Genomic DNA, 20855 nt, shown 5'->3' on the forward strand with positions numbered 1-20855 from the left:
CCATGAACACTTCCAAAATAGGCAGTATGAAAAATTCGGTTTGTATGGAAGATGCCACGCCCCTTTTTCCAATAGTTCCAATTTTTCTCCAAGAGTATGCGATTTATTTCGTACATCTCCATACAAAACTCTAGAACTCTACCAAAAATTTCCAGAGATAAGCAGTATGAAAAATTCGGTTTGTATGGGAGATGTCACACCCCTTTTTACTATAGCTAAAATTTTTCTCCAAGGGTATGCGATTGATTTCGTATATCTCCATACCAATTTCCAAAACTCTATCATGCACACTTTCAGAGATATATAGCATGAGTAATTCGGTTTGTATGGGAAGTGCCACGCCCCCTTTACATATAGATTTTTTTCAGCCTAAAATCATCCTTGGGACACGTGCGGCAGGTGGCAGTTTCAAAAAAATCGCTTCAGCCGCTCTCGAGCCTTGCGAAAACTAACAAACGGCTTTCTAAATAAATATTAGTTGAGATATATTATATATTACAATTATATTTTAACAGTATCCGTTCTTTCTGATTGGCGCAAAAAAATCTTGCCTAGTGCCGAATTCGCCCCTTGATATGGTCGTTACTTAAAGCTATTTATATTCGAAATTGCATGAAAATTGGAAAACAGGAATCTATAAGCCTATCCAGGCAAAAAGCTACCTATGTACCGAATTTTAAGCAAATCGGACCATAAATACGATTTCTTCGAACAGATCGGTCCCTGGTCCACTTCTCGGACAAAATGGATCATATATGCTAAAAAGCTACCTACGTACCGAATTTTAAGCAAATCGGACCATAAATGCGATTTTTTGGAATAGATCGGTCCCTGGTCCACTTTTTGGAAAAAATTGATCACATATGCCAATAAATGCTAAAAAGCTATCTGCGCACCGAATTTTAAGCAAATCGGACCGTAAATTCGATTTTTTCGAATAGATCGGTCCCTGGACCACTTCCCGGAAAAAATGGGTCATATATGCTAATATATGCTAAAAAGCTACTTACGTACTAAATTTTAAGCAAATCGGACTATAATACGATTTTTTCGAATAGACCGGTTCCTGGTCCACCCACCCGAAAAAAAGTAAGATTTTTTCGCCTAAAACATGGTGCTTACCGAAAGCTATTTGTATACAAAATTTCATGAAAATCTGACCAGCCGTTCGCGAGATTACCTGTTACAAAAAAAAGGGACTTCTCTTTATATAATTAGTATAGATAAATATCGCTTTGGCGCAGCGCTGCTTGTATATAAATTTCGCTTGCGCGTGCCTGAAGCTGGCAAAGATTTTTTTTTTATTTCTGCGCTCTGCTAGCTGAGTATAAAAAGATAAGAGAGTAGAGAGAAATATGTATGTGGTTTGTTGATGCTCTTGTGGGAACACAGTTGAAGCATCTGGCAACACTTACCCTTTGGTGGGACTTTTACTATCCTCTTTATGCATTTATTCATATGTTTTTCCTTTTTCGGTTGCAAGTTTAAACTGATAAAATTTCCCAAGCTGGGTTTTTAGAAGCTTCTAGACTTTCGTACCAGCAACATAAATTTCTGATATTGCAAAACTAATTGCGACTAATCCTAAGTGTTTAAATAAAAATATATTCTCTGCATTGTAAATTCATTTGTGGATTGTTATTCCCCACAAATTGGTGACCCCTTCAGTTTAGCAGATAATCGACTGGCTTCTACCATCGCTGGTTCGGAGCACGTGCCAACAGGTGCACGCAACCATGTGCATTTCCTCGAAATCAGGGAAACTCAAGCAGCCCCCAGTAGTTTCGGCGAACACTGGTGGCAATGTTACTCCACGCCGACTATTCATATTCGACCGCTCATCAGGCACGAGATACCTCGTCGACACAGGCGCGGATATTTCTGTGACCCCACCCACACGTAAAACTAACTTAACGCCAACGCAACTTCTGCTTCAAGCCTCAAACGGTACCCGCATCGAAACTTATGGTGAGAAAGCAGTCGTCCTTAACGTCGGACTCCGTCAACCGATTCGCCGGGTATTCTGTGTGGCTAGCGTGCCATATCCAATTATCGGTGCAGACTTGATCCACAAGTGGGGGCTAGTGGTCGACCTCAGACGGGGTTGCATCATTGACCCCAACACCGGTGCATACAGCAAGGGCTTCTACGCAACGGCTCCGATCACATCCATCACAGCCCTCAACGAAGCAGGTAAATTTACAGAAGCCCTGAAGGAGTTTCCTGAACTGCTTGGTAACCCGTCAAATCGCAAGGCTATGAAGCACTCGGTTAAGCACATCATTCCCACCACTGGACCACCATGTGTAAAACGCGTACGCCAGTTATGTCCCGAACGTCTAAAGGTGACTAAAGAGGAATTTAAACTAATGGTCGAACTAGGTCATGCAAGGCCTTCCAGCAGCCCTTGGGCCAGCCCCTTACACATGGCCAAGAAGAAGAATGGAGACTGGAGACCTTGGGGTGATTACGGCAGGCTCAATGAGCAAACCATCCCAGACCGATATCCAATTTTGCTCCTCCACGACTACACCACAATCTTAGCTGGAAAGGACATATTCTCCAAGATCGATCTACGGCGCGCATTTCACCGCATAACGGTGGCAGAGGAGGATGTACCTAAAACGGCTGTAATTACCCCATTTGGGTTATTCGAATTTCTCAGCATGCCGTTCGGACTCCGAAACGCAGCTCAGTCATTTCAACGTTTTATTAATGAAGCCCTCTCAGGTCTCGACTTCGGGTACGTTTATATTGACGACCTACTGATAGCATCAGCAGGTAAAAAACAGCACGAACAACACCTCCGCCTAGTGTTCCAACGACTTAGCAAATTTGGCCTTTGCATTAACGCGGATAAATGTGTATTTGGTTCACCCTCAGTCGACTTCCTGGGATACCGTAGAACAGCATCTGGTTCAGCACCATTGCCGGATAGAGTTCAAACGCTGCGCGACGTCCCAAAACCGAAAACGATCTTGGAGTTAAGAAGATTCATAGGAGCAGTAAATTTTTATCGCCGCCATATTAAAAACGCTGCTTCCGTACAAGCGTCACATAACGAATTCTTGAAGGACTCGAAGAGAAATGACCAGGGGCTGAACAGGCGTTCACTGATATCAAAGAGCAGCTCGCAACCGCCACTCTTTTAGCGCATCCTTTTCCTGCTGCTGAGATTCGCATAACATGCGACGCATTAAGCACCGCCGTAGGTGCAGTCCTGGAGAAAAGCTGTAATAATATTTGTTAACCGCTTGGATTCTTTTCGAAAAAGCTGTCATCTGCACAAAAGAATTACAGCACTTATGACAGAGAGCTGACCGCAATTTACGAGGCTGTCAAAAATTTTCGCTACTGGGTCGAGAGCCGCGAATTCGTAGTAAGAACCGACCACAAGCCACTTATCTACGCGTTCCGTCAACAATCTGACAAGTCATCTCCGCGACAAATCAGGCAATTGAGCTTTATCAGCCAATTTACGACCAACTTTCAATACATCAGTGGATCCGATAACAACGTAGCAGATCCATCCTCCGCCTAGTGTTCCAACGACTTAGCAAATTTGGCCTTTGCATTAACGCGGATAAATGTGTATTTGGTTCACCCTCAGTCGACTTCCTGGGATACCGTAGAGCAGCATCTGGTTCAGCACCATTGCCGGATAGAGTTCAAGCGCTGCGCGACTTCCCAAAACCGAAAACGATCTTGGAGTTAAGAAGATTCATAGGAGCAGTAAATTTTTATCGACGCCATATTAAAAACGCTGCTTCCGACTCGAAGAGAAATGATCGGAGACCAGTACCTTGGACAGCAGAGGCTGAACAGGCGTTCACTGATATCAAGGAGCAGCTCGCAACCGCCACTCTTTTAGCGCATCCTTTTCCTGCTGCTGAGATTCGCATAACATACGACGCATCAAGCACCGCCGTAGGTGCAGTCCTAGAGCAAAGCTGTAATAATATTTGGCAACCGCTTGGATTCTTTTCGAAAAAGCTGTCATCTGCACAAAAGAATTACAGCACTTATGACAGAGAGCCGACCGCAATTTACGAGGCAGTTAAAAATTTTCGCTACTGGGTCGAGGGCCGCGAATTCGTAGTAAGAACTGACCCCAAGCCACTTATCCACGCATTCCGTCAACAATCTGACAAGTCATCTCCGCGACAAATCAGGCAATTGAGCTTTATCAGCCAATTTACGACCAACTTTCAATACATAGTGGATCCGATAACAACGTAGCAGACACATTTTCGCGAGTAGACACTATGCACCTACCGGCAGTAGTGGACCAGAGTCCTGCACTGAATTAGTAAAACACAACTTTGAGCTGCTTGCGAGAAACTAAGTGTGAAGCAAGCGAAATAATTACGGAGAGCAAGCAAGTGTGATTGCCGCTCACTTATCGTTATGAAGAAGAGAGCGCCGGCTTGTGAGCTAGTTAGCTTGTGTTGAGCAAGTATTCACAAGTTTTTAGCTTATGAGCTCTCCAATTCATATTGCTCACTGGCTTCGTTTCGCTTAAATTATGAATCTGAAGGCTTGTGAATAAACGCAAGAGCTCATGAGCACGCAAGCCACTTAAGCCATTTGAGCAGTTGCGCTGTGAAGCAAACGCTAGAAAAGGATGTTTTATGGAAATTAAGTGCAAGGAACTTTTTTTTAGCAAATAAGAGTTTAAAAATTGCTTGATTATAAAGCCATAGGTATAAATCTGACTGATTTTTAATACAAATGAATTATGCTTATCAAATTTAAACTCTTTGACCTAAGTGGATAACACGAATATAAAATCAGGTATTACTTGTTCGTATCGTAGTTTTTCTGCTAATTGTGTATGTATTAATGTATTTAGGATGGTTTTACTTTCTTATTTTGTAATTATAGTTTCTATGTTTCAACTTAAATTGTGGCGGGAGTGACAAATTGAGCATCGGTATAAAAAGTAATCGTAATATATTTACTATTCTATTAACAAATATTTTTACCTAAAGCTTATAGCCATATTCATAAAAAATAAAGTAGCTTTAAAAAAGGCTTGTAAATTGAAAAATGTATGAAACCATGTTAAAAAAGAAGGTAGTTTCAGTAAACAACTTTTTGATGGATACTGGGGTTTTTGAAGCTTCATAATTTATTCATGTTGCAAATGTGTTTAAAAATAAATTAGAGAATTTGGAGATGGGGATTTTCTCCATAGTTAATAAGTGTAAATATTTTAGTCTTCTTAGACGAAACCAAACAAGTCTAGTACATTATATACATACGTATTGAAAATATGTACATAAAAAGAATGCAATTTAAGTTCGAAATACAATGGATAATGGCATATTACTTACGTTTATGGTATTCCCCACCCCAACCCCAAAACTGGAAAGTAATCTATATGTATGTATGTTGCGTTAACATTATTAAAAGATTTTATTTAATAAATATATATAATAAATAAGAAATAATAAAACTCAAGGTTAGTTCATTTTTTTGGAATGAAATTAATGTAATTAAAAACTTAACGTAAAATACATTGGGAATTTCTAGAAATAAAAGTGGTTACATTTTTGGGAAAATATTAAAAAAAACTTGTATATAAACGTCACTTTTTAAATAATTCACACTTTGTTTCAGGAATATGGTCATGTAATATCTTATTATATTTTATAAAACTAGATTTCAGTCTTTAGTAATGGCTAACAAGTATAATTAATTAAAACAAAATCACATGTCAGTTCAATGATATAAAAAATAACACACTTCATTCATTTTGGGGAAAAAAATAAAAATGTTCTAACATAAAAACTATTATTAAAAAAACAGTTCAATTTTATAAACCATGAAACGAATAATCCTCCAGAGAAATAAAAAGCTTGATTGCAAAAACTATTAAAAATTTAAACGTTAAAATAAATTATTTTTACAGTTCAGTTAAATTAATATTATTGTCGATATTTGGATCATGAAAAAGTTATCCTACAAAAAATTAAAGTTAATTGAACTATTTTTTATCCTTTCGTAGAAGATTTATATTTTCTTTTAGCTTAAATCATCTGATTATGATGAATGGGTAGGAATTTAAAGAAAAATGGGCTGAGTGAAAACTATTTGGGGTAAACCTTATCCAAGGGTATCAGGGCTTCTAATGGTGAATTTCCGGGAAGCATGGAAATGAAAATAATAACAAAAAATAAGTTCAGTTTAAAAATGTCTAGAGGAAAATCAATTTGTCGTTCCAATGCACAGTAGGAACTTTTTATTAGTTAGTTTTAAGTATTGAATTCAGGAATATTATATTATCTACGGTTTTAGGAGCAAATCGATTTCTTTTGTCAGTTATCAAATTACCGGCCAAGGAAAATACACGTTCAGACGCCGCACTACTTGCAGGTATAGATAATATTTTAAGTGCAAATTTTGACAACCGTGAAAAGATAGCGTTATGCTGATTCCACCATTGAATTGCTTCAAAGTCATTATTAATTTGTATTCGTTCGTTATAATATCTGTCTATCTCTTCTCCGACACTATCCGCCGCGCCCACGTTTGAAATATTTGGAAAAAAGAAATGCAGATCGCTTGGAGTTGTTAAAGAATTTTGAAAATTAGTGTGGGGGAGCATAGAAGATGACATTACAAATGATGGTGAAGTAAGAGGTGTCGAATTTACGACTGATACAGTTGGAGGGGATGTAGTTCCTTCGGACGCGTAAAGTTGTGTATTTCTTGATATCTGTTCGATGCAGAAATGGTTCGCAGCATCAAAATCAAAGTCTACCATATTTTTTGCTGGAGGATATAAAAATAGTGCCACTTGGAGGTAGATGCTTAGGTTAGCAATCCATGTGCTTTCGATATATGTTGATATATTATGTTTAAAGCTGACTATCGCTGGAACATCGGAATGAACTGCTTCGCATATCGTTTTTAATCTGAAAATGGAAGGAAGTACAAAACATATTGATACGAAACTGCATCCCTGCAATTTTTTAGAAATTGTGTCAAAGTACTGGCACATCTCTACTAAAGAGTTGACGATATTTATATTAATCTCAAACAAGCGACTTTGTTGACTATTTGCTGCTAAAATTTCGCTTATAGTCGACCAACTGTCGGAAATGGATTTAAGCATTACCAAGTAGGAGTTCCAACCATGATACAAACAAGAAGGTAGTTTCAATAAACCACTTTTGACGGATAATACAATTTTTTGAAGTTTCATAAATTGTGAGTATTATCATCGGCCTTGCCACTTTGATAATATTAAAACAATAAATCGGAGTGTTTTCCTTCCCATATTTATACCAATGTAATAATATTTCAAATCAAAAACCTTTATCAGTGCTTGGTACTTTTTTTACTTACGTAGCTCGCACTATTTTTATTAAAAATATATTAAATATAGACTATTAAAGAAGCCTTCATCGTAATTGTTCATTTTATTTTATAATAAAAACCACGCGCGCATTATGCTGTTATTTTTTCGTTTTTAATTTTGAATGCAATCTTGTGATCTAAAAATCTAATTTTAAAGAATCTTCTTCCCAAATAAAAACTTTTAATATTTTGGTTCAAATTTACTTTTAAATTTCTCATCAGATTTTGCAACAAATTAGCTTTCACAAATTTTGAACTTAAAGTTTCTATTGTATGCAAAACCGCCTATGTGAAATTGTAGAAATTATTTTCTAGAGTGTAAAAACACGCATCTTCCAAAATGGTTCTCTTTTTAATAAAGCAATCGCATATCTGCTTAGTATATGTCAGTTACGCGGTTTTGCAGAACGACGATACGCGGTTTTGTACTTTAAACGACGATAAGTAAGTATAATTTTGATCACTTTCTTCATGCGTTCTGAAACCTAGTCATCAACCCCATTTTCGAAATCATGTAGGCGGCATAATTTTAAAGTCCATCATATTCCACATCTTTGAATGTGCTGATAAAATCTTCTGCTTTAAAAAAAAATATTTCTTCTAGTGATCAGGTAGCATGAATTTGATGAAATGTCATAACTTTATTAAAAGTCAAATGGTTAACAACAACAACGAATGTCATTAAATGGAACTACCTTCTTTTTTGTATCATGGTTCCAACGTGTGGGACAGTGACTTTTCAGTGATGTTTGTAACGCATGCTGCAGATTCGATTTTTTGAAATATTTAACTAGGGCCTAGCAAGCACCTATCAAAGGTTTTAAATCATCGGTAGCTTCAAATGCTGAGTTTACTACATTAGAAAAAAGGTGATTGGAGCAATTGATTCTTGTGTAGTTTTGTAATGCACTTTTTATATTACTTCCCCTGTCGGTAACAAATACTATTGACACAAGGTTTTGAATATCAAATTGAGAAAATATACTGACTAATTTGCTTTGAATGTTTATTCCAGTTGATTTCTCGAAGTCCATAGATTTGACACCTAAAACTTTGCTTTTTAAATTGGAACCGTCGAAAAAAATGAAGCGTCGCACACAAAAAATTTCTTTTTACATAATTATCGGTCCAGAGATCTGTGGTTACAGAAGCACTTCCCTCATCAACGACTTTTTTTAAACTAGATTTGACTTCTTGTTTCTTTTCTGCACCCACTTTATAGATCCTTCGCGAGATAGTGGTTGCATTAGGAAGTAGGTCATGGATATCAACATTTTCTCCGTACTTTGCTCCAATTCTAATAAAAAATGCCACTAGTTTTGCAAACCCAGACCCCTCAACAGCAATAAAAGGGCGGCAATCTTCAATAATCCATTGTGAACAGGCATTGACAGCGCATTCTTTGTCATCTTTGCTTACATTTTTGACGATTTGCTGCTCAGAAGTGCTGGTGAAAAATTTGTGACGCAACAGATTACTTGTTTGCTTGCCATTAAACTTCAACAAATCCTTGCATTTACGGCAGTAAACAAAGCCTTCCAATATCCTTCCATCATCCCTGGACTTTTACCGTTCCTCTGCGTTAATTGATAAACACCTTCATCAATCTTTCTTAATATATCGTTTTGATCAGTCATGGCAAAATTTAGTTTAATTCTTTACGTATTCTTATTCGCATATATGCCACCGCAACCGTCCCGAACGTCCTTGCGCGCAAATTAAAACTGCAGAGCATACATAAATTAAACTGGTCAAGATACCACGCATCTATTCTTCTGTGCATGAGAATATGTGCATAAATCCATACATACATGTGTACATACATTTGCGCGCAGAGGCGCTGAATTTGTGTATTTATTCATGAATAAACTATGAGCCACTTAACTCATCTAGCGGTATGCTATGAATCTCTCAAACAATTGCATAAAGAGAAGCAAGTCAAGCCAAGTGGAAGCGATCAGCGATTGTGAAAGATATTCATGCTCACTGGTACACAACCAAGCCAAGCAATTGTGAGAGAGTAATATTTTTTAGTGAGAGCAAGTTTGAGTGAACAATAGGGTGATTCATGAGCTTGGGAGTATATTCATAAGCTGAGCTATTCACTGCCGAACTCTGTAGTGGACCACGACGAATTGTCTCGCCTTCAAGCGGAAGACCCAGAACTACAACAACTCTCGTCAAGTAGTATATTGCGATGTATCCACGAACAACATCCGGCCTTTTGTGCCATGCCAGCTACGTCGTAAGGTATATGAAGCGCTATATAATTTAGCACATCCCAGTGGCAGATCTACTGTCAAAATAATTGTACAGAGATACGTATGGCCATCCATGGATAAGGATATCACCCAATGGGCTCGCGACTGCGTTCCTTGTCAACGCTCTAAAATAGGCCGACATGTCCACACAGTACCTGCTGCATTTCCTAGCCCAGACGAACGGTTCGACCATGTCCATATGGACCTAGTCGGGCCCTTGCCAGAGTCCCAGGGATTCAAATACTGTTTAACTATTATCGACCGCTTCACTAAATGGCCCGAGGCAATCCCTATCAGGGACATCACAGCGAATACCGCCGCTAATGTTTTTTTTCGCACTGGATTGCACGGTTCGGTTGTCCCAAACTCATCACAACCGACCAGGGTACACAATTCGAAAGCGCACTCTTTACAGCGCTCTCGTGGTTATTTGGTGGTAAGCGAATCCGAACCACAGCATACCATCCAGCAGCAAATGGGTTGGTTGAAAGATGGCACCGCACATTAAAGTCTTCGATTATGTGTCATCAAGTCCCTCAATGGACTCTAGCACTACCAACGGTTTTACTGGGATTAAGGACTTGCTACAAAGAAGATCTCAAAGTATCGCCCGCAGAGTATTTCTACGGAACAACGCTCAGAGTCCCGGGTGAGTTTTTCACTGACGGAGACCCTCCGGTGGACCCACACTACTTCTTCGAAGGTTTTCGCAAGCATATGAGAAGTATTAGACCAGCTCCCACCAAGCATCATTGCCTTCAAAAAACATTCTGCTATAAGGAATTGTCTACATGCACCCATGTTTTCCTGAGAATCGACGCTGCCAAACGGCCGCTCGACCACCCGTACTCAGGTCCTCACAGAATAGTCGAGAAAATAGACGAACGCGTTTTCACGATCGAAGTTAATGGCAGGGAGGTCAACGTTAGTATCGAACGTCTCAAACCAGCTCATTTAGCGAGCGACGAAATCTTTGGTGAGATACCCCAGTGACGTGTGTACAACAGGTCAAATCTACCCCAACAACCTTCCACTTCAACAAGCCTGCCGCAGCAGCACTGATCAATCGGGTTCCTGAAATTACCTGAAATTAAATTCGACTTCATGGTCCTCACTTGAAGCCCTCATTTAGGGGGGGAGTAGTGTGGGAACACGGTTGAAGCATCTGGCAACACTTACCCTTTGATGGGACTTTTACTATCCTCTTTATGCATTGATTCATATGTTTTTTCCTTTTCCGGTTGCAAGTTTAGGGTTTTAGAAGCTTCTAGACTTTCGTACGTGCAACATAAATCTCTGAAATAGTAAAATTAATTGCGTCTAATTCTAAGTGTTTAAGTAAAAATATATTCTTTGCGTTGTAAATTCATTTGTGGATTGTTATTCCCCACACTCTCTAAACACAAACGCGTGAAAGGCAAATGGTCTAGCAATGCGTGGTATTGTTGATCAACTTAATACATCAAATAAACATACTTATTACTAGCAGACCCGGCGAACTTCGTCCCACCCAAAAATTTTATATATATGATTGAATCTTTTAGGTCCAGCATTTTCACCAACAATTCACGTATACGATTTTCATTGGCACATTCGTCTGCTAAGATTATAGTTTGGTGGTCATTGGCCGCTTTAAATAACCTAAGGAAAGTGTTATATCCGTGAAGAAGTTCTTGAAATTCTCCAGTTGTGCGACATTTCATAGCACGATTATTCGCAAAGCGAAATAAATTTTTTCCTTTTCACTCCCTGGCGGCAACAATCATCCGGTTCTTTAGTGAATGTCCCAGAAGCTTTACAGTATAGTTGGTGGCAATTTCAAAATGGGTGCGAATCATTGTTCTACAGCAATGCAATATACATATACTTATTTCAGACGAAATACCTTAAAAGTTTGAACGCATAATAATATTGGAAAATCACATTCATTGGGCCAAAAGTTGTTTTCTTAACAGCGTTCGTCCCTCGGCAGGCAATGGCAAACCTCCGAGTGTATGTGTAAGCGCCAATTTATTATTACTATTATTGCATACATATTTAAAACATTAGCCAAATCGTAGCATAAGTAAGATTTTTAGTAATAGCTCAACTACAGTGCCAACTGTCGGATTAAATTGTGAAACTAAACCATTCATAGACCCACTCAAACACACAAAAAGTTTCGTTAAAATCCGTACAACCATCTAGGAGGATTTCACTCACAAACACACTTACAGAAGAATTAAAAAATACTTTCAAAGATAGCTAAAGGTCGGTACGTTTGTAGGCCTCACACCCCAATAGCCCAAATTTTCTCCATGAGTATGGGCTTGATTTCAACTACATACATATCTCCATACGAAGTTCCAGTACTGTACCATGAATACTTTCAGAGATATGCAGTATAAAAATTCGATTTATATGGCAGGTGCCACGTCTCCCTTTCCAACATTTGCCCTCTTTCTTCGTGAGTATGCGATTGATTTCGTATATCTCCATACCAAGTTCCAGAACTCTACCATGAACACTTCCAAAGATAGGCAGTATGAAAAATTCGGTTTGTATGGAAGATGTCACGCCCACTTTTCCAATAGTTATAATTTTTCCTCAAGAGTTGATTGCGTATATCTCCATACCAAGTTCCAGAACTATACCATGAACACTTCCAGAGATATGCAATATGAACTATTTGGTTTGTATGGAAGATGCCACGCCCCCTTTTCCAATAGTTCCAATTTTCTCCAAGAGTATGCGATTTATTTCGTACATCTCCATACAAAACTCTAGAACTCTACCAAAAAATTTCCAGAGATCAGCAGTATGAAAAATTCGGTTTGTATGGTAGATGTTACACCCCTTTTTACAATAGCTAAAATTTTTCTCCAAGGGTATGGGATTGATTTCGTATATCTCCATACCAGGTACCAGAACTATACCATGCACACTTTCAGAGATATGTAGCATTGGAAATTCGGTTTGTATGGGAAGTGCCACGCCCCCTTTACATATGGATTTTTTTCAGCCTAAAACCATCCTTGGGACACGTGCAGCAGGTGGCAGTTTCAAAAAACCGGTTCAGCCGCTCTCGAGCCTTGCGAAAACTAAAAAACGGATTTCAAAATATATATTAGTTGAGATATATTATATATTATAATTATATTTTAACATATATTATCCGTTGTTTCTGATTGGCACAAAAAAATCTTGCCTAGTGACGAATTCGCCCTAGGGATGTCGGAAAAACATCGATGTTTTGCTTCGATGCATCGAAAATTTTCCACTCGATGAATAAATAGTCGATGTATCGATGCATTTTTTCAAAATTGACATCTACGGTATATTGAACCGTCATTCCAATTTTTCAATAGTTCAAAAAAAGAAGTGACTTTGGCCAAAAAATTTAAATGGCTGCAAGAATATCCGTTAGAAACATAATAAGCTAAGTACAGTAATTTATTTCAAATTTTCTACAATTTTGCTAATAACATATTTTGTTGTGAAACATTATCTGAAAAATCCTATGCAAAACGGTGCATCGAAGGGCATACATCGAAGTACATTTCGATGAATCGAATCAAACAAAAAAATTGATGTATTTTTGCCACTGACATCCCTAATTGACCCCTTTTTATGGTCGTTGCTCAAAGCTATTTACATTCAAAATTGCATGAAAATAGGAAAACAGGAATCTATATGCTTATCCAGGCAAAAAGCTACCTACGTTCCGAATTTTAAGCAAATCGGTTCATAAATACGATTTCTTCGAATAGATCGGTCCCTAGTCCACTTCTCGGAAAACATGGATCATATATGCTAAAATGCTACTTACGTACCAAATTTTAAGCAAATCGCAGAACGTGAACTGCAGAATAGTTCGGTCGTGTTTTCTATCGCGCTGTGTTTATTTTCATTTATCTCGCAATAATGTCTTTATGTACTAATTGTACGGCCCATTGTGGGCTGAAAGATAAAATCTTAAACGCGACTTCGGATTTGAAACAGGTAAAAAGCATTTTTATGGCATTAATTGAACCAGCAAATGATAATTCTATTTCGCCAGCCCTGCTACTAGTGGAAACAAAAGAACGACGCGTTCGCAAGCAAAAGCTAGTGATAGTGTTGTTGCTCAGCCTGGTAAATTGCCAAAGCGCGCTTTTACTGCGCCATCTAATGTTGCTGTTGCTGACTGTAATACTGTGGCAGTACGAAAAAGTTCTGGAATGCATTGTGTTTCTAATGCGCCGGGTATAAATACCATATATGTAATACTTCTATATTGGTAGTAAGCTAACATCTCAATGTGTAAGCATTCCGAAATCAAAGCGAGACACTGTTTCTGTCAATGTATTGTGTACTTGAGTGCCGTTTTTGTAAATGTGTCGTGTACATGTTTAGTTATAAACGCATGTGTTCCTTTTCTTTCGTACGTGCTTATTATACGCAAACGTCAAGCTGTGAAGTTGTACTTATTTGTGCCTTGATTGGTCTTTGTATTTTGCAAAGTTTATTGTGCTAATTTTGAGTAAAAGTTGCTATAAAAAGTGCCTACGAGCATCTTAGTGTGATAATAACCGAAGCTAAGTGAAAGTTTTGTGATTTTTGTGGTTTTTATTAAATTTAATTAAATTTCACTAGCTTACATCTATTCTTGCCGAGTCATTTGTTGTTATCATTGTTGTTGTTATTCCTTTGTAGTTAACTGAGATCGTTTCTATTTTTGCACATTTCTTTTTGCTCTTTTTGTTTACTTCGTTTAGTATTTCTTGTCACAGCTGTTTGCGCTGCGTTTATTAAGTGTCACATTACAGTGATACTCAAACTGTTCGCTACATATATTTTTAAGCTAAATACATCAGCTCCTGAATTGTTGTGTATTTTAGATTACACAAAAAAACCGGCTTACACTCATACTATGTAAAATACTCACTTTTGCGTCACAAGTTCTTTGAATTAAACAAAAAAGTGTTATAAAGATTACTTGTGTAAAATCAAACGACGTATAATATATAACCCCAAATCATTTTATGATTTCGTAAACTCCAAGCGAAATGTACGGGGGTTTCCTTCCGCCATGAAGTATCAAAATACCGTCTCTGGTGATAATCAAACAATTTCTAACATGTTCGCTCAGTTTTTTAAATCCAATTTATTCCACTAACTCCCAAGCATACTTTGACTATCCTTTTAAACTAAGTCCAATTAACTCAATACATAACCCTATAATATCTCCCGATGATGTTTTAGTTTACCTGAAGTCCTTAAAGCAGTCTTTTAGTTATGGTCCTGACCAGATCCCCACTTGTTTTCTTAGAAATTGTGCTGATTATCTCTATGAGCCGTTAACAGCCTTATTTAATTTGTCTCTTAAAGAGGGCGTTTTTCCAACTGTATGGAAGGAATCGTTCATAACCCCCTTACATAAAAGCGGTAGCAGGTCTTCAGTGGAGAACTACCGGGGCATAGCTAAGCTTTCTGCAATTCCTAAATTATTTGAAGCAATTATAACAAATCGGTTGACGCATTCTATCACTTCAAGCATTTCATACAGTCAACATGGATTTTGCAAGGGCAAATCAACTTCTACAAATTTACTTGAATTAACATCCTATATCTCAAAAGCATTTAGTGAGAGCAAAACTGTTGATGTTATATATACTGATTTCAGTAAAGCATTTGACAAAGTGTGCCACTCGTTGCTCATCTATAAACTTGATCTTCTTGGTCTTCCACCTAATTTTCTACGTTGGATCTCTTCATACCTCTATGATAGATCACAAAGGGTATTGTTTAAAAATACTATCTCTGACGTCATTGATGTTACTTCAGGAGTCCCTCAGGGTAGCCACCTAGGCCCGATTCTGTTCTTGCTTTTTATAAACGATATTTCTACAGATATAAAATTCTCCAAAATTTTAATGTATGCAGATGATGTAAAACTTTATAAATCGTACGTTTCAATTGAAGAAAGGTCTTTGCTACAATCAGACTTAAACAGCATGGCTTACTGGTGTAAAGTAAATCTTATGCCTCTAAATCTTAAGAAATGTAAAGTAATGTGCTTCTCGCGAAGAGCTGTTCTGCCAGTTTCTTATATAATAGGTAACTATAACGTGGAACAGGTATACAATTTTGTGGACCTTGGTATCACAATGGATCCTAAGCTTAATTTTAATCTTCACATTAATGTGACAGTCAACAAGGCTAAAGGTGTACTTGCATTTGTGAAACGATGGTCAAAAGAATTTAGTGACCCGTATATCACTAAAACCCTGTTTACAACATTAGTTAGGCCGATTCTGGAATACGGCTCGGTGGTTTGGAATCCAAGGTATCAAATTTACTCAGACAAGATATAATCAATTCAAAAACAATTCCTACTTTTTGCTTTAAGAAATTTCCATTGGGATTCTCAATATAACCTTCCACCTTATACGAGTCGCTTAAAACTTATTAACCTTCCTACACTTGCCAGTCGCAGGGAAATGCTTGGTATAATTTTTATGGTTAAATTACTGACAGGCTCAATTTCAAGTCCGTCTCTTCTGGCTGATGTAAGCTTTAATGTTCCGTCACGCGTATCAAGACACTTTTGTCCCATATTTCTGAAAGCTTGTAAAACCAATTTTGAATTGCACGACCCACTCCGGATTTTAACTCTCATTCCAGCACGTTTGATATATCAGATCCGCTTTTCAGCATTAAGAAAGCGATACTCTCCTCTCTCAATAAGTGAATTATTGACATAAATACATAAAATCAGCTGATGAATTTAGTTCTGTAGCTGAATAGTTTTAGATCTCGACACTTAACAAACTCCTGCCTATCGTGACTCGGCACAAAAATTTAAAATATTGGTTCCGTACGTCATGCGGACTGCGCCCCTCGTGCGGATGGGCGGGAATGGAGGGTAAAAACCGTTGGGATATTATTATTATTATTATTATATCTGTACAGTAGTGTTTTCGGACGGTACTAGCTCTTACTGCCAATATAGGAGTATTACATATATGATAAATACTGATTATGCCGCTCTTGATGTAGTTGATACTAATACCGGTTTTTCAACTACTCGTAGTAGTAATACCGGTTTTTCTGATGCTGTTGCTTTTACTCGCTCGCCAACTACTCCTGGTAATAACATCGGTTTTTCTTCTTCATCTCTTCCGCCTGCTTGTACTTCTGCCTGTTCAACAACTGCTGGGCCCGCTAACGCTGTGTCTACGTATGCCGCTGCTGCCATGATCGAGCAATCGTCAGCATAAGAGAGAATCGAGACTCCCTCTGGTGGTTGAGGGAGCTTTGAAATGTAAAAGTTAAACAGTAGCGGGGAAAGGACACCACCCTGTGGAACCCCCGGTTTTATTTTTCTCTGTTTGCTCGTTTTGTCTCTAAACATTACCGACGAATGTCGACCACTTAGATAATTTGCCGACCACCGTTTGAGCCTCTGTGGGAGAGAGGAGGCCTCTATGTCTTCTAGTAGCGTGGAATGGCAGACGGTGTCAAACGCCTTTGACAGTTGTTTTACTGTGCACTTTACGGAAACTATGCTGATGCTTCGCTGGGGTCAAGTGGTTTGTGAAGTACGGGAGTAGCAAGGCCTCGAGTGTCTTCGCTACCGGGGAAAGGAGTGTTATCGGACGATAAGAATCTCCTTTGTTGGCGGGTTTCCCCGGTTTGAGCAGTGGGACCACTCTCCCCACCTTCCTGATGTCTGGGTGATGAGAGTGGCCATAGACAAGTTGAGGACCTCCCTTAGGTATGCCACCCCCGCAGGACCCAAATTTTTCAGCATCAGCATGCATATTCCGTCGGGACCCATGGCTTTGGAGGCTTTCGCCTTCCCGATGGCCACCTGAACTTCACCGCAAGTGAAAGCAAGGGGGGCACAGGTTGTTGGCAGTTTGTACAGCCTTCTGGTCACTCGACGCTTGGCTTTGTCCACCGGAGGATGCAGTATGAGCTGCCGGCTAAAATAGCTCGCGCATCGCTCCGGGTCCGGCGAAGCATGGTCGCCGAAGGAAATTTCGACTCTGTCGTTGTGCTTCGTCGGATTGGACAGCGACCTCACGGTTAACCAAAGTTTGCTCCCACCAGAGGTGAAGTTACAGGTAATCAGGTGCTCCTCCCACTTCTTCCGCTTATGTACGTTTACTAGTTGCCGAATCTCCGCGTTGAGATCTCTGATACGGGGATCTCCGGGATCGGCCTGATGAAGGCTATTACGCTCATCGGCTAGAACAGCCGCTTCGGCAGGGAAGTTTGGATGTGGGTCCGTTATATATCCTGCCGGTATGAAGCGAGCTGCAGCGGCAGTGACAGCCCTGCGGAACTTACGTTCACCGAGATGGACGTCGGTTGGTGTGGGGAGCGCTGTGAAGGTGTTTTCGGTAAACTCCGCGTAACCTTTCCAATCAGCTTTAGAAAAGTTGATATATGTCCGGTGTTTGGCGGAGGCAAAGTCGGTTGGTTTATCAATCGAGATGACTATGGGTAGGTGGTCTGATGCTAAAGTCAGCATAGGTCGCCACGTTATGCTGTTTATCAGACCAGCGCTGACTATTGGGATGTCTGGCGAGCTACTGCAGTTACCCATAATCCAGGTGGGTGCGTCGTCGTTCATTATGCGGAATGTCGAATCGTCTATCTGCTCAGCCAAGTTTGTTCCCCTACGATCGTTTGACAGGCTTGAAAAAGTTGAAATGCTGTGCAACTTCGTCTCTTGGACCGCAGCTATCAATATACCATGCCGACACATGAAGACGGTTATCTCCTCAATCTTGCTCTGTAGCCCGCTGCAGTTAAATTGAAGGAGCTTCATGTGGTTCGGGAGACGTGTCGTGATGTGGGGGGTTCCCAGTCCAATCTCGCGTGGTACGCAGACCTGAGCATGCCCTAAAGTGGCACCAGCCAAGGCAGGTGTTGCACTTGACTGATGTTACATTACGGAATATCCTGGTCTGACATACCGTGCAGATTGTAGGGGGAACCAGAAGTTGTTGGCGGCGGCGTGTAGGTGGTGGTGCGGTTTTGTGTGTAGTGTGGTCTGTCGTGGCTGTGGTATGGTCTGTGGTGTTATTATGTTGTTGTGTTGTGGTGACTGTGTGAGGCTGCTCGGGTGGACTGAGGTTAGCCGTGGGGGCTGCTCTGTTTGAGCAACAGGGGGCCACGTACGATGTGGTCCACTGTCGATGTGTCCGTAGTCCCGAGCAGACTCTGAGGTGACTCCACCCCTCGCAGGCATTACACTTGACTGAGGTGGAGTTGTGGTGTGGTCGTCTCCGGCATACACAGCAGGTGTAGGTTTCGGGCCCTGGGTTTGACTCGATGCCAGCCCTGAGTAGAAGAATACGTAGTGAATGTAGCCCTATGGACGAACAACTTCTGAGATACTTCGTCGACCTAAACGGGGTTAGATCGCGGAAACAACAGCCCTTGGTCGGGTAAAACCCGAGTCATTCCGGTACGTAGAACCGGCTGTCGTGGGAATGTATCTTCGAGCTTCTTTTTATCCGCTGCTAGATGCCAACTCCCTGTTGGATCAACTTTGTGTAAAACTAAATGGCACCTGCGGTGTGCTGTACATTTGTGTGCCCTACATTCCGCCGGGCAGCTGTGATGTCATATACAAGGCACATGTTGACAATATACTGGCACTCCACGAGAAAATTGGAAACAGCCAACTTGGTGTTTTAGGTGACTTTAATTTGTGTAATATTTCCTGGAGCTTTATTGATAACAATATTTTCCTCACTCCATCAAATGTTACTACGATATCTGAATCATATATAATTGATAATTTATTATGTATTGAATTATTTCAAATCAATGGGTTTTTTTAATGAGTTAAGCCGAATTTTAGATTTAATATTTATTAGCTCTAATATAAATATCAAGCTCTCTCATGCGGCCAGTAACATCTCCCCTCCAAATCAATATCATAGCCCTTTGGTTTTGGAGTTTGAATTTTACTAATATTTTGAATTACCGACTGCTAGTCAGACGGTTGCTTTTAAATACTCTTCTTGCAATTTTGTTGAATTGAATAATTTGTTTGATTTGGATTGGTCCCAGCTCTTTGGAAATGTGGATGTAACTGGTTGCTACGATATTTTTAAGTCTAAACTTTTTGATATTTCTGTGGGTTACATTCCAATTCTTAATTCGAAAACTGCTAAGCGTCCATGGTTTACTAAAGAACTCAAACGTATAGGGAATATGAAGAATAAGTTCTACAAAAGACAAAAGCATTCCAACGATGTTAATTTGCGTGATCGTTACGTGTTTTATAGAGCTGAATTTAACAGGCTCAATAAATCTTTGTACAGGAATTATATTAGCAGCGTAGAAAGTAATATTAAATCTAATCCCAAGCTCTTCTGCAGTTATATTAAATCAAAGAAAAATTGCTCTAATATACCTGCATCGGTCCAGCTTAACGGGGTGTCAGCCAACTCCATCTAAGAGGCTGTTAATCTTTTTGCTGATTTTTTTCTTCCAATTTTATTTCAGGTAATTCTGATAATGATGTTATTCCTGAAGATCTTTTGTAAAATTTAGATACTCCCATTAACTTCGGTAAATTAAAGTTGACAGATTGGCATTAACCAGTTTAAATTATCCACTAACACTGATGTAGATGGCCTCTCGGTTATTTTATTTAAAAGTTGTCCTTCACTAATTGCGCCTTTGAGGCACATTTTTAACGTGTCTCTATCTGCTGGAGTTTTCTTCGATAACTGGAAATTGACTTTTATTACGCCAATTCTTAAAAGTGGTAATAAAAATTGTATTGAGAATTATAGGCCGATTTCTACGCTTACCACATTTAATTTGCTGTTAAACATTTATTATGTCCCAACCACATGGGTTCGTGCCGGGTAGATCTACGTTAACCAATTTAGCTGCTTTTACAGAGGACTGTTTGGAAACCTTTCAAAAGGGATTCCAAATTGACGCTATATATACCGATTTCTCTAAGGCTTTTGACAGGATGCCTCATCGAATATTGATAGCTAAACTTGAAGGCCTGGGCTTTCATTCAAGGTTTCTGAAGTGGATCACATCCTATCTGTATAATAGACGCTGTGTTGTTCGTTTTGATAATGTATCGTCTTATTCTCTTGTCTCCTCCGCTGGTGTTCCCCAGGGCAGTGTCTTAGGTCCGTTATTATTTGTTCTCTTTATTAATGATATACATTGGTTCTCCAGGGTGAGGTTGATAATTTTTACTGTTGGTGTGCGCGTAAT

General features: G+C 39.3%; 1 protein-coding gene across 1 annotated transcript; it reads left to right on the forward strand.

Annotated features, from left to right (window-relative positions):
* Positions 1 to 1736: 1736 nt before the first annotated feature.
* On the forward strand, positions 1737 to 2382 carry LOC118753464 (the record flags this gene model as incomplete). The annotated part of the gene is made up of 1 exon (XM_036488348.1): positions 1737 to 2382. A coding segment is annotated over exon 1 (646 nt), but the record flags the coding sequence as incomplete, so codon positions are not given.
* Positions 2383 to 20855: the final 18473 nt, after the last annotated feature.

The sequence above is a fragment of the Rhagoletis pomonella genome, unplaced genomic scaffold (genome assembly GCF_013731165.1).
Source record: "Rhagoletis pomonella isolate Grant_MI unplaced genomic scaffold, Rhpom_1.0 Rhpom_scaffold_02497, whole genome shotgun sequence".
NCBI classification, from domain to species: domain Eukaryota; kingdom Metazoa; phylum Arthropoda; class Insecta; order Diptera; family Tephritidae; genus Rhagoletis; species Rhagoletis pomonella.